This window comes from Schistocerca nitens, chromosome 4 (assembly GCF_023898315.1).
Source record: "Schistocerca nitens isolate TAMUIC-IGC-003100 chromosome 4, iqSchNite1.1, whole genome shotgun sequence".
Lineage (NCBI taxonomy): Eukaryota > Metazoa > Arthropoda > Insecta > Orthoptera > Acrididae > Schistocerca > Schistocerca nitens.
This window is the reverse complement of record NC_064617.1, coordinates 395,479,600-395,494,379: the sequence shown is the minus strand read 5'-3', so window position 1 is coordinate 395,494,379 and position 14,780 is coordinate 395,479,600. Positions and strand designations below refer to the sequence as shown.

Below are 14,780 nucleotides of genomic sequence, written 5' to 3'. Positions count from 1 at the left end.
GACATATCATACCTTGGTTGGGCATGTGAAGTCATTAGAAGTCTGTGACGTAAAGCGAGAGACATTCTTTATTTCAAGAATGTGGAGCCTGCCCTGGAGAGGGATGACTGTTTTTACAGACACTTGGCCTGGAAGATGTAGCAGATAACTCTGCAAAAATTACATATGTGACATGGGAGGAAAATAAACTAATTAAGAAAACTGTTGCCTTTGACAGTTTCATCGATGAACTTGGTAAATGGTCAGTGAAAGCAGTAACACACCAGCACCTGAAGAAATTGCAACAACACATTGCAGAAGTGAAAGTGTGTGTACAGGCAGAAGAACTATGTTTAGTGCTTCTCTTGATTTTGCTGAGAACTGGTCTGTAATCCTCCTACAAGAAGTACAAGGGTATCATTGGAGTAATGACCAGGTCTCAGTTTTTACAGGAGTGACTTATTTTCAAAACAAGACCACAAGTGTTGCAGTTATAAGTGATGACACAGGACATGACTTACCACATGCTTTGCTAGCAGTGCACAAAATTCTTCAACTGCAAACAGGGGCAGAGAAGATCATTATTATTTCTGATGGCACTCCTAGTCGATTTAAAAATCATTACCACCTGTTTGAATTGAGTAAGTCACTTGTGCCAACTGACTGGGTATACAGTGCTGCTGGTTATGGGAAGGGGCCTTATGGTGGTGTAGGGAGCCTGCTAACACACCATGCTACAAAATATAACCATGCTACAAAACATAATCTTTCCAGACCAAATACTGCTGCGATTCAGAATGCTGAGGCTTTTACGAGAGTTGTGAAATCTTACGTGAGCAGAAAAAAAGAAGAATGATCCAAACGAACTACTCCTGTGAAAGGAATTCAGAAGACACATTTTTGGACTCAGAGTGATGGATGAACTCATATTGCACGCATTGTAAAGAGCAAGAAAGAATAATTTTTTTTCTTTTGCCAACACCTCAGAAACAGCAGGGTAATATTCAGATTCACTACTTGAGAAGGGGGATGTTTGTGGTGCGTGTGTGTATGACTGTGACTGGTGGATTGCAGAGATTATAGACACCAGCTATGAGTTAAATGAAATTGTAGTGAACTTAATGCTACGATATGGACCAGTTGCTGGATGTAGGTTTCCAGCTGAAGGACAGCATCAACGCCATCATTGCTCATTTCCTATTCACAATGTTTTGAAGGTTGTAAGTGCTCCAGTTCTTATTGGTTCAATAGGAAGGCATCACTCTATATCAAAGGAAGATACTGAAGCAGTGGAACACATTTTTAGTTAATTGACTGGCTAATTTCAGTACAAAACAGAGTGCACAGAAGTTGTATATATTGAAACCTTCAAGTCTTTGGACCTTTCACATGCATTTTGGAACCATTTAAAATGTTACTCTTACTCATCTTTCAAAATTAAAATTATGTTAAATAAGGCTAGGTTTTGATTTTTATGAGCCTGTTATGTGATAATGTAGTAATAAAACAGGTTTTATGTATGGCAAAAATTTCAATTGTTTTTAAAACCTGTTCAACCTTAAAGTGGAAGCTCTCCTTTTCAGAGAATGTAGATACTGATCAACAGAAAAAATAAAATCAAAATTTTATGGATTGGCATTTTTGAAAAAAAAAAAAAAAAAGAAAAAGAAAAAATTCCATAAATCATAAAGAAGTTCAGAATGCTATAGTAAAAGAACTTTGACAGATAAGTCCAAATGGAGGATTTCTTTGTAATCATAAGGCAATTATCTTTTAAATAAAAATAAAATAAAAAAAAAAGAAAAAGCCGGCCGCGGTGGTCTAGCGGTTCTAGGCGCGCAGTCCGGAACCGCGCGACTGCTACGGTTGCAGGTTCGAATCCTGCCTCGGGCATGGATGTGTGTGATGTCCTTAGGTTAGTTAGGTTCAAGTAGTTCTAAGTTCTAGGGGACTGATGACCACAGACGTTAAGTCCCATAGTGCTCAGAACCATTTGAACCATTTTTTGAAGGCCACAAAATATCTAGAAGTGTTCCAAAGATACAGCATTTTAAAATGTTTTCCAAGGTTTGCAACTTGAAAATGGTATGCAAAGTGCCATCTTTGGAGGGCTGTACCTAGGAGCAGAAATGTTTTGGAGAAAACAAAAAAATACGTGTTCCTTACTTAGTCCTTCATTTTAACGTATGCTAAATTCAATAACATCCGAGACTGTGAAGGAAAGATTTTTTTCTGGCCTGCCGGAATTGGCAATGCTCTTCTGTTGATAGACCTGCAACCTCCATGGCCTGCTAATACGTAATCATGAGCTTTTTGTAAAACTCTATTCCTTAGCTTCGCTGGTACCACTACCCACAGTCCCAGCTTGGTTCCTCTACGTAGAAACCATCCTGTGTAGAAAGCTGTGACTGCTTAAAATACTCGCCCCCAATATGTTTTACTGCTACTTTTCCACTTAAGCCATCTGCATTTCCGTGCCGCTTCCCAGGTTTATGTGTAGTTTCGAAATCAAATTCACTTAGTCTTGCTGCCCATCGTGTCTACCTACTTGGAAGGCTTCTTTAACTCCAACAACCATTTTAATGCTGCATGATCTCTCCTTATTCCAAATTTTTGTCATACAGATAACATTTGAAATATGGAGTTCCATAAATAGGGTTTAACATCTCTCTCTCTTTCTCCATTGTAGAATAATTTCTTTCTGCAGAATGGTGGTGTAAGCTACTAGATGTTCTACGCCTTCTACCTCTTGTGGCAGCATACAGCCATGAGCATGATTTGATGCGTCACATGATAAAACAAATTCTCTATTAAAAGCCAGAAATACCAGTATCAGACTCAATGTTAAAGCTTCTTTTAGCTCTTCAGAAGCATACTGGCACTCCTCTGACCACACAAATTTTATACCCTTTTTTAACAATTATGTCAGTGTTCTGACAATATCCACAAATCCTTTTATGAATTGGCGGTAATATTTTGTGAGTCCCAAAGATGATTGCAACTTCTTTACAGATCCTGGTAGAGGAAATTCATATACGGCTCTAATTAATCTTGGATTTACCTCAACCCCATCTTTACCTATGATATGACCTAGGTATGCTACCTCTTCCATCACAAAATTACACTTTTCCATTTACTCATTGTTAACTTTGCTGCTTTTAACCTTACGAATACTTCCTTTAATCACTGCATAATTCTGTTCCATATCACTCCCATATACAATTATGTCGTTGAGATACACAAGCATTGCCATGGTTTCAAACTGAGTTCTGGGTCCAAAAATCTCTGAAACATGGGAGGTACATTTTTTAATCCTAATGGCTTAATTCTGAATTGGTAGTGTCTCTAGGGTGCTGAAAACACCGTTTTAGTCTGCGGCACTTAATAATTACTGTAGCAGGTAGTCTAACATATTGTGTTACATCTAGTTTTCCTTTAAAGAGGAGTAGCCCTGTGTATTACCTGCATCTGCCATAAGCAACTCCTTATATGAGTTTGCAAACAGCTATAATTAACCTCAAAACATTTTGGGAAACAAGCAAGTTTTACCTTTGGTTTTTGTATTTCCTTAATAGAAATCTCATTTTGTGTATTTGCTTCAGATCTTACCAGGGAATTAAATTCTTAGCTCAACGTATTAAGAGATAATCAGTGGGCTTAATTTAAAGTTATTTTTTGACTGCTTTGTAATATATTACACCAGTCAAAATGCAGCCCCACTGTGAATGCTGTTCTTGAACTCGGAATGAATTGGTTGACGTTTGTAAGCAGCTGGAAATCACCCTGACTACTGTCAAGTGATTAGCAGCTGCTGTGATTCGATGTGTTGGAAGAGTTCACCAGAGTCGTGTACCTGTGATACCAGTACCAGAGGTACCTCGAGTACTATCCTCACGTGTGGCTCCTATCTCCCCTGCAGAAAGTACAGGATCTGTCATTACTTGTCCACTCGACTGCGAGTGGTATGCCAGTGGTAGATCCAGGCATTCTGTATGGTGTGGACGGGGACCAGGGAGGATTCAGGGTGTTGCACTGATCCCTGTGCCCAACAAGTTTGAAGTGCTGTCTCACTGAAACTGAGCCAATGGGACTCATTTCACCTGTTTTGGGGAAACCTGTTTTGTCCAGAATCAGGAGGAGGCAAATGCTGAATGAAACATGTTTGGCTGTCAAGAGAGCAAAGCATGATGCTTCAATGACTACTGTAGCAGAATATTGTCAACTGATCTTTACAGAACCCAAAGAAATTGTGGTCGAATGTAAAGTCTGTTAGTGGCACCAAAGTTAGTGTCCAGTCCGTAGTGAGTGAGACATGAACTGAAACTGAGGACAGCAAAGCAAAAGCTGAAATGCTTAACTCTGTTTACAAATGTTCCTTTACGAAGGAAAACACAGGGGAACTGCCCCAATGGCATCCTGGAGAATTGCCCCAATTTAATCCTTGTACCACTGAAAAATGACTGAAGTAAGTATTAGTGTCAATGGCATTGAGAACAGCTGAAATCGTGGCATTGAGAAACAGCTGAAATCGTTAAAATTGAATGAAGCTCTAGGGCCTGATGGACTCCAAATCAAATTCTGTAATGAATTTGCAGCTGAGTTAGCCCCTCTTCTGACTATAATCTATTGCAGATCACTTGAACAAGAAACTATGCCCAGTTCTTGGAAAAAAAGTGCAGGTCACACTCAACCACTAGAAGGGTAGTAGAAGTGATCCACAAAACTGCCATCCAATGACCTTGACATCAGTTTGTTGTAAAATCTTAGAACATTGTGTGAACTCAAACATAATGAGGTATCTTGAACAGAAAGGCCTCCTCAATGCCAACCAGTGTGGATTCTGAAAACACTGATTATGTGAAACCCAACTTTTCTTACATGGCATACTGAAAGGTTTGGATCAAGTCAATCAGGTAAATGCAGTATGTCTTTATTTCTGAAAAGCATTTGACTCAGTACCACATCCACGCTTATTATCAAAAGTTCAATCATAAGGGGTATCAGGTGAAATTTGTGACTGGATTGAGGATTTTTGACATGTAATGTTCTCATGGATGGAGAGTCATCGTCAAATGAAGATGTAACTTCGGGTGTACCCCAGGGAAGTGTGTTGGGACCCTTGCTGTTCATGTTGTATATTAATGACCTCACAGACAAAATTAATAGTAATATCAGGATTTTTGCAGATGATGCAGTTATCTGTAATGAAGTAATATCTGAAAAAAATGCATAAATATTCAGTCAGATCTTGGTAAGATTTCAAAGTGGTGTGAAGATTGGCAGCTTGCTTTAAATGTTCAGAAATGTAAAATTGTGCACTTCACAAAATGAAAAAAACATAACATCCTATGACTATAATATCAAGAGTCACTCCTGGAATTGGCTAATTCATACAAAAACCCGGGCATAACACTCTGTAGGGGTATGAAATGGAATGGTCACATAGGCTCAATCACAGGTAAAGTAGATGGTAGACTATTTATCGGTAGAATACCAGTTAAGCGCAGTCAGTCTACAAAGGAGATGTGGGACCTGTCCTAGAATGTTGCTCAAGTGTGTGGGACCCACACCAAGTAGGACAACTTATACAGAGAAGGGTGGCACGAATGGTCACAGGTTTGTTTAATCCGTGGGACAGTGTCACAGAGATACCGAAGGAACTGAACTGGAAGACTCTTGAAGATAGATATAAACAATCCTGAGAAAGTCTATTAATAAAGTTTCAAGAATTGACTTTAAATGATGACTCTAAAAATATACTACAATTCCCTACATATCACTTACATAGGGATTGTGAGAATAAGATTACAGTAATTACAGTACACTCAGAGGCATTCAAACAGTTACTACATTCATCACTACAAACTGCTTGTTTCCAATAAACTGCTGTCCAGTGGTGTCGCTCTTTACACAACCTCAAGCATCACATAGCACTGACTACAGAAATGTGTGGCACCTGAGGAGCTGCTTGACCACTGCATGTCATTCTTTTTGACTCCCTACACACAATCATTGTAATAGTTGGACTGCTCTTAGACTTTGGAATTCATGAGTGAGTCTGCCCACTGATTTTATGCAATTTTATGCAACCATCCTTTGCAATGCTTTGACAGTCCCTGTTGATTAGTTCTTGAGCTCTGCCTGGTCTTAGTTTAGCTCTGATTGTTCCTTTGCTTTTTCACTTCACAACCACTTCACCACCAGTTGACCCGGGCAGGTTTGGAAGGACAGAAATGTCCATGATGAATTTACTCAGGTGACATCTAATGAGTAGCTCACTTTTGAAGTTGCTGAGCTCTCCTGACCAACCTGTTCTGCTGTTATTGCCTCTCTGCTGACAACACGATACTTTCTGCCTCTTTTTCTACTGTCAGGTCCACCTTTTGTAACACATAGTGGTCAGTTCTGCATTACGTAAAAGTGCCCATATAATTTTGATCACTGCATTGCAAATAAACATTTGTTCACACACTTCAGAAGTCCTGCGGGATGCTCCTTCCAATTGAGTTTATTATGAAGTTGTAACGCCAAGAATTGACACTGTTAGTCTGTTGTATGTATCTGTCATATTTATTCAAATACTGAAAGGAAACTTCTTACAAGTTCTAAACTGTGTGTAGTATACTTTTTCAAAGTTTAGTGAGTATATTTTTTCAAAGTTTAGTGAGAGAGAATTGGCAAGGAACCATTCAGTAACATCCATGGACATTTCATTAACTGGGCTTTTAATAACTGTATTTTTTTTGTTATTTATTGCAATGTTTGTTACACTTGAAATCTAAAGAAACTTGGCATCTGGCAATGTTACTGATGAAACATTATTAATACACACAAGAAAGGATAGCTTAATACAGGGTTCTTTCCTATGGACATCCTTTGTTTCTTGTAAAAGGGATATATTGTGAACCATGTTCAGCATTTCCTATTACACCATAATATTCTAATTTTCTTAAAAAAGTAACGTGATTTGCACAATGAAACATCTTTGATAGATAATAGAAGGCACCAGGAGCCTGTAATTTATTGCCTTACACATAAAGTACTTTTTTACTGGGGGACTTTAATATTAGAAACCGAACTGTGATTTTGACAATATACTGTCCACTCACATTAATATGACCACTTGTCAAAAGCCTGAATAAACACCTTTTGCAGAGTGGACATGCAAGAAGAGAGTCAGTTAAGTTGTAGAAGGGGATGTGGAGGTAGCCAACTCCAATGCTGTGGCCAGCTGCACGAGTTTTCTCGATTGAGGCCCAATCGAGATGGTCCCACAGAATCTCGATTAGGTTTAAATCCAGTGAGTTTAGTGGCCACTGAGCTAAAAATAAATTGCATATAAGGTGGAAATGGTCCCCAAGGTTAGATGCATCATTGTATTGATCAATTAAGCCTTCCATAATGATGAGATCACAAAGGAAATGCCACGAAAACATTCCCTAGACAATAATGCTTCCTCCTCTGCCCTGGAGCCTTCTGACAATTGCTGCAGGGCCATATACACCAACGACCATCTGTCCGATGGCACATACGATGTAATTCATCTGAAGAGGCCACCTGTCGCCACTCAGTGGACAGCCAGTTGCAGTACAAGTGTGCAAATTCCAGCCTTTGTTGCCAGTGAACAGCACTCATTGTGGGTGCATGAACCAGGCACCTGCTGCGGAGGCCAATACTCGGCAACATTCACTCAAAGATCGTTGTGGAGATACTGTTGATAGCTGCTTGGTTAACGTAGGTGGTCAGTTGGTCAACAGTTGCATGTCTATTCGTCCATATACATTACCACAGCTGTCATTCACTCCTTTCATCTATGACCCGTAGTGCACCACAGTTGCCATAGTGCTGGTTTTGATAGTGCCATTTTGTCATGTACAGTGTACTTTAACAATAGCAGCATACAAACAGTTTACGAACTTAGCCATTTTGGAAATGCATGTACCATTGACCCAAAAGGCAATGATCATGACCTTTTGGATGTCATATAAATTGCTCCATTTCTGCATTACAACAACGACTGCAATGTTTTCCATGTATCCTGATGCATGTTATATACCTTCCATTGCTAGTGCTGCCAACTGCTGTCTGTGAGTGGCTATTGCACACACAGGTGGTGATCACATTAGTCTGACTGGAAAGTGTATGTCAGTAGTTTGCTGGTTAAAAATGCACTTGTGTATTACCTTCTCTAAAATTTTTGAGCAGTGTGTAAAAATTAAAATCGGATGGAAGTTTGATGGTACTGTTTTATCCCATTTCTTATACAGAGCCTTAACTTTAGCATATTTCAGTAAATTGGGAAGTGTTCCAGTGTTAAATAATTGATCTGCAAATAATAAATATGTTACTAAACTTGTGTAAACACCCTTTAATTTACTTTGTTGATATGATACAGTAACTACTACAGTTTTTCATTTTATATATTTTATGGTTAACATTACTTCTTGTGTAGTGAAGGCCATATTCATTTTACTGAATATATTTGTAGTGGCTGACCTGAATTATCCCATGGCAGCAACAACTCTTCTTTACAGCCCTATTTTTCATTAACAGTTACAAAATATTTGTTAAAATGTTTTACACTACTGCACAAATTTGTTATTAATGTAGCAATTTTTCTTGTAGCTCCCATCCCATAGAATAGATGTTAATGTTAATATGTCAGTCATTGAAATAATTTTGTAAAATACGTATGTAGGTATCAGATTTTTTTACACAGCACATTTACTGTTTTCCATGTAGTCTTGCATATAAACTTAAGTCACTGTAGCTGAAAATCCACATTGTTGTTGTTTTACTGCTCTTCCCACTTCACTGCCTCCAAAATTAGCACTTTTGTTCAATAAATTTGATTTGAATGTATCTTTTATACATACCCATTGGCCATACAACAGTCAGTAATACTTTTCATTATTATTATTATTATTATTATTATTGTTTTTGTTTTTGTGGTTTGAAATCTTCAGCTCGTAGATTTCAAATTTATATATACTGATCAGCCAAAACATTATGACCTTTGCTCACCGTTATGTTGGATTCTGCCTGACGGCTTTGTGGCCACATGACACAGTAACAGAAGTATGTAATCAGAGAAGAGACAGATGTGGGATCACCCTAGTGAAGATAAGGGCTGCAAATGGGGAAATCCATTGAGATAAGTGTCTTTGACAAAGAGATTATTATTATTATTATTATTATTATTATTATTATTATTACACAGAACCTCTGAATGAGTATGCTGCTGTCATGAGCATCTGTGGAAAGAGGTAGTAGAACAGCGAAACTACTGCTAGGCGCTAAATGGCTGGACGACCACGTCTCTTCACAGAAAATGGAGTTCGAAGGCTTGTCTTATCTTTAAAGTAGGATAGATGGTGATCTGTGGCATCTGTGCCAAAAGAGCACAGTGCTGGGGCAAGCAAAAGTGTTTCATAGCTCACCATTCATCATATATTGTTGAACGTGGAACTCTGCAGCATACCACCTTACTTGTTCACATGTTGACCCAACGACATCATCAGTTATGATTGCAGTGGGCATGTGGGATTCGACCATTGATCAATGGGGATTTGTTGGCTCTTCAGGTGAATCGCATTTTTGCTACACTAGATCAATTGTTATCTACACAAATGTTGCCATCAAGGTGAACAGTGGCTCAAAATGTGCAGCGCGCCATGGATGCAGGCTGGTGGGAGCAGTATATATTATGGAAAACATTTTGCTGCACTTGCGTGGATCTGGGGTTGTAATCGAAGACACACTGACAGCCGTGAACCACCTGCATCCCTTCATGCTTGATGTCTTCCCCAACAGTGATAACATCTTTCAGCAGCATAATTGTCTGTGTCTCGGAGCCAGGACCATGCTACAGTGGTTTGAGCAGCATTATAGTGAACTCATATTAATGTCACCAAATTCGCCTAATGTGAATCCTATAGAACCCATCTGGGTCACTATCGGGCGCCAGCACCACGTACGCAAGTCAGTGGCCAATTATTTATGTGAATTACATGACCTGTCCATAGACATCTAATGCCACATACTTCCAAAAACCTACCAACAAACTGTTGGATCCCTGATATACAGAATCAATGGTGTATTTCATTCCAAACATGGAAAAACAAGCTATGAATCAGGTGGTTATAATATTTTGGCTCATCAGTGTATAGGTAGATGACTTGTCAGATCAAATCAGATATTGGCATTGCTTCAAAAAATTGTTTGTATGAGGTGAGATAGAAGCATTTAGCTACTTAACCCTAGCACCACTATGCTCAGATCTGTCACATGGATGTCTGGGGGGGGGCGGAAATTGTCCTCATCCTCACATTCTTTTAACTTTTTTTTTAATGAACTAGGGATTTCTTTACTAGGTTGAAAAACACTTTCCATAGTTATCAGGAACATTATAACATATACAAAAACAATAAATAAAGTAATGAATATGAGAAATATTATTATATTTTTATCATGAAACTAACACTTTCATATACATCAGACTTATATTAAGAAATCATGAAAGAACTTACAATAGCAAACCACTTCAAACAAGAACACAGAAAATCAAAGTCAGAAATTACAATTGAGTTTTTCCTTCCTACTCACTTTCACTTTCAATTTTACAACCTTTGCATATGATTGTTTTTGCAGAATGAGTGGAACACACATACTTGGAACACCTGCAACAAACTATAGACACTTTCATCATCTTGTCTTTTTCCTTTTTACAGTTTTTACTCTTCAAACATATGTGACATCTTTCTCCTGAATAAAATTCAACAGATTGAACAGTTGCAGTAATGCTGGGCAGTGTTTTCCCTAGAACACTTTCCGTATTCTTTGTTCTCTCTTTCACAGCTGGCCTAAAGAGCTGTTGACCTAATTCTAGCAGATACAGCCTTCTTACATTATGCTTCTTCTTATTCCAGTTTGGGTTGTTTATCATGTAAATTTTTCCAGCATTGAGACAGGCAATATATATCAACGTAAAAAAGAGAGAGAATGGCCACCTTCTCGCCCCTCATTTTAATGAATGATATCGCATCATTTGATCAATGCTGTCTATGCACCCTTTGGTTTCATTGTAGTAGAGACTGATGTGCCCCCCCCCCCCCCCTGTCGACTCATCCCCCTTGTTATCATTGTGTTGTACGGAAAGAAGTAGGAGAATCTTAGTAGGTTTCGGTTTGGAGATGTATGAAACCAGGGTAACTGGTGCATTGCCTGCTTTCGGATATGTGAATAAGAACTTAGAGGAAAATAGCTCTCGACCTTGAGTTCTGGTATGTGTTTTCTGTTACTCTTCAATGTTCCCACCAAAGTTAACTTGTCATCATTGTAAAGCTCCTCAGCTAGGTCTATGTATAATAACGATCTGTTGTTATATTTCTTCCACTTCCTGCCATCAGATTCACAACGCAGTCTAACAACTGCCTTTGCACACCGGTTCCTTGGCAGGCCGTTCATCCTTCCCTGCGTAGATCTCCATTTTTAGAACGTACCGGGTGTGTGCACCTGATAACATCATAATCAATATGCCATACTTCCCACGCATGTCTTTCATAAAGACATTAAAGGGACATCTTCCTCAAAATAGGGAGAGCATTTCATAGATTGTTAGATCTGTACTTGATATGTAGTATTTCACATACATTCAGTCAGCTTTGTCGAAAACTTCACGAAGGTGGCAAAACTTATCCTTCTTTCATCTCTTGATTCTTGTTTCTTTATCATCAAATCTAATCAGGGACAGAAGTTCTCCACATCGAATACGACTCATTGTAGCTGTGCAGATATTCTTTCCCAGTACTTTCCCCCATAAGTTCTCAAGAGGCAGAGGTGTCCATGAGTATCAGAATGCCAATGAAGGCATACATTTCTTCTATGTTTGTAAGTTTTAAGTTCTTATAGTGAGCTTCTTGGTTTGTATAGACCATGATAATCTTCATTATTTGGGGAATTATAAACTTTTTGAAAGATTCTGACACACTATAGGTCAAGCCTTCATGAGTCAAACTTTCACGAAAATTCACTATATTTTGTACTGACCTGCGTACTTGCCTAGGAGGTGTAGTAATATTTTCCCTACCACTTTTGGCTATAACAATGATGCTGGAAGCAGCTGTGTGCTGTTCATCAGGGGATGAACTCCGTGAACTTGACTCATTTTCTGTTGCTGTGTCACAACTGTATCATCTTCTTCTGGATTACTTTCATCACCTTCACTTGCTTCATTTATTATAGCCGACACCTCTTCATTTGTGAGAAACCTCTGGTACTGATGAGACATTGTATTAGAACTGTGAGTGTAGTTGCAAAAACTACCCATACTTAAATATAATAGACACATCTAAATAATTAAAAAAAGTTAAAAAAAAACCATGACAGCACATACTCGAGATATTTTTCTATAACTACCTAAATCTTGCTTCTTCACTCCAATGAATCGATATGTTACACAAATAAAACAAATACTGCGGGCAATTTTTGCCCCGCCCCCCCTCCCCAGTGGTGCTACGGTTAATTACTATTAACTTAACCAATTCACTTTGTTTATAACTTTTTTTCATACAGAACCAGAAATACTATGAAGGAATAAAGTTGGCTGTTCAGAAAATGCACCGTCAGGGAAAGAAGGCAAATGTCCTAGATATTGGTACCGGAACTGGGCTGTTAGCAATGATGGCAGCGTCATGTGGAGCTGACTCAGTTGTTGCATGTGAGGTATTAAATTACAGCATTTATTGCACATAAGAAACACAATTTCTTTGTTGTGATTTAGCTGTCTTACTGCAAAATATAAAATCATCAATTTAATTATTTTTTGTCATACTAATGTATGGTATGCATGTCCAACATATAAGACTAGAAGAATGGTATAGAGGTACCAATAGAACGAAGTTCTGTTTCACTGATTACGATGCTCTTTAGTAGCACCTTTAGCAGGGAGATGACCATGTAAGACATAAATCACTATACAAATTTCAGACTTAAGTTAATCTTTTGTGAATATTTTAATGTATAGAGATGGCACAACCTTACTGTTTCTTGTGAGATCTGATTTTTTTTTCTTTCTGCAGTTACGTCTTTGAGAAGTTACCCTGATTGATGGCATGCTATTGAGAAATACTACTTGGAACTATTTTGTTTTACTGTGTACATGACATCTTGTTCTTCATTTATTAATTGTCATATTTTCCAGTAGAAGACTACGTCACATATTTATCTGCCCAAAGAACTTAATGTACCTGCTATTAGAGTAGAAGCTCAAAGCTTATTCAGCTCCCTTCCTTTCCTTCCGGTTTCCTCTATCCAGCTAACACTGGATCGGGAATGGTGTGGTTATTAGCCGGTTTCATGGAGGACCATACTGTTATACGGGCTATTATTACAATGGGATCGCCACTCCCAAAGGTATTTTACACCTACTGCTAGCTCCTACTGTATGCACCTAGTGTAACTGCACAGTCAAATGTGACACTGTTGTTCAAATGTTTGCATATTGTGTATCTGAGGTGGTACGTGGGAGCCAGTTCAGTATTTACGTAGGTGGATGTAGAAAACACATCTGGTCTGGCCAACAGACCACCCTCCTTTTGTTAATCTGTGATGTGGATTCAAACCAGGGCCAATGTTCTGTGCCATCGTCTCCAAAATCCAAGCTGGGGATGAAGGCCAAATGGCCAAAGCAGTCCGCTGTGAAGCCATTGGTGCGTGTGACCTTTTTGATGTCAGATGGATCTGATGATGATCATACCATTCCTTGTATGGTTGTTGACATCTACCTGAGGGAACCAGTGAGTTTCTCAAGTGACCCCCCCCCCCCCTCCATTGCCGTCTTGCTAGCACAGCAAAATGAGAAGGGTAAAGACAAACTAAAACCTCACCCTTAAAAATGGCTTCCATACATTAATGGTTTCAGAACACATGCAGCAGAGCTGAAACGGCAAGTACAGGAAGACCCTCTGTGCTTGTGTTTGCAGGAAATGGATTTTAAAGCATCTAATGCCCTTTTCATAAGGGGCTGTACACTCTATCGTGAGGATAACCTGACTGGCGAAATAGTCAAGGGAGCGGTTGCTTTGTTTGTTAATAATGCGCACCACTTCTCTGCTCTCCACTAGCTACTAACCTGCAAGTGGTTGCAGCTGAGATTCACGTATGTGAGAGGGCCACTATTTGCTTGCTACATTTATCCCCACCTGATGTGACTGACTCTGAGGCTGTAGCAGGTCTCATAGAACAACTCACTCAACCATTTCCCCCACCTGCGAGACTTCAGTGCCTATCATACATTGTAGGCTTCGACCTCTGCTTGCCTTTAGGGTTGGATATCGGAGTGTCTTATGACGTCTTAGGAGCTGTGCATCCTCAACAAAGGCACTCCAGCTCATTTCTGTGCTGCTGCTCGATCATTCTTAGCTATTGACCTCTCTCTCTGCTCTCCAGCCCCTGTTGGCTCTGTTCAGTGGGAAGTCACTGAAAACTTTCATTTTAGTGACCAGTTCCCACTTCACATACCTACTGGATGGAGCTCTCCCTGAATGGACACAGCCATGATGGATGGTCGGCAGAGCCAGCTGGATAATGATCGGCCAGCAGGCTGTGTTTGAATGCCATAACAGCGTCCAGGAGTGGGTGGACCACACTGCGCTAGTCATCCTCCATGTTGTAGAGCTCTCCATCCCAAAGTTCTCTCCTCATCATCCTAGGAGGCTCCCTGTGCCTTGGTGGACTGATGAGTTCTGTGCAGACATGTCGGTCAGACGTGCAGCTCTCCGATGGTTTAAGAGCCGTCCAAT

The 14,780-nt window shown here is 39.4% G+C and overlaps 1 protein-coding gene across 2 annotated transcripts in view; it reads left to right on the top strand.

Moving 5' to 3' along the window:
- Positions 1-14,780, top strand: part of LOC126253708 (protein arginine N-methyltransferase 7-like) — a 124,374-nt gene that overhangs the window by 20,280 nt on the left and 89,314 nt on the right. The window contains exon 2 of one of the 2 annotated variants that reach the window (XM_049955240.1): positions 12,553-12,702. In XM_049955240.1, coding sequence (XP_049811197.1) covers positions 12,553-12,702 — 150 coding nt within the window. Of the gene's footprint in view, positions 1-12,552; positions 12,703-14,780 lie in introns of those variants that run through there. The other variant, XM_049955241.1, reaches the window with a different exon arrangement.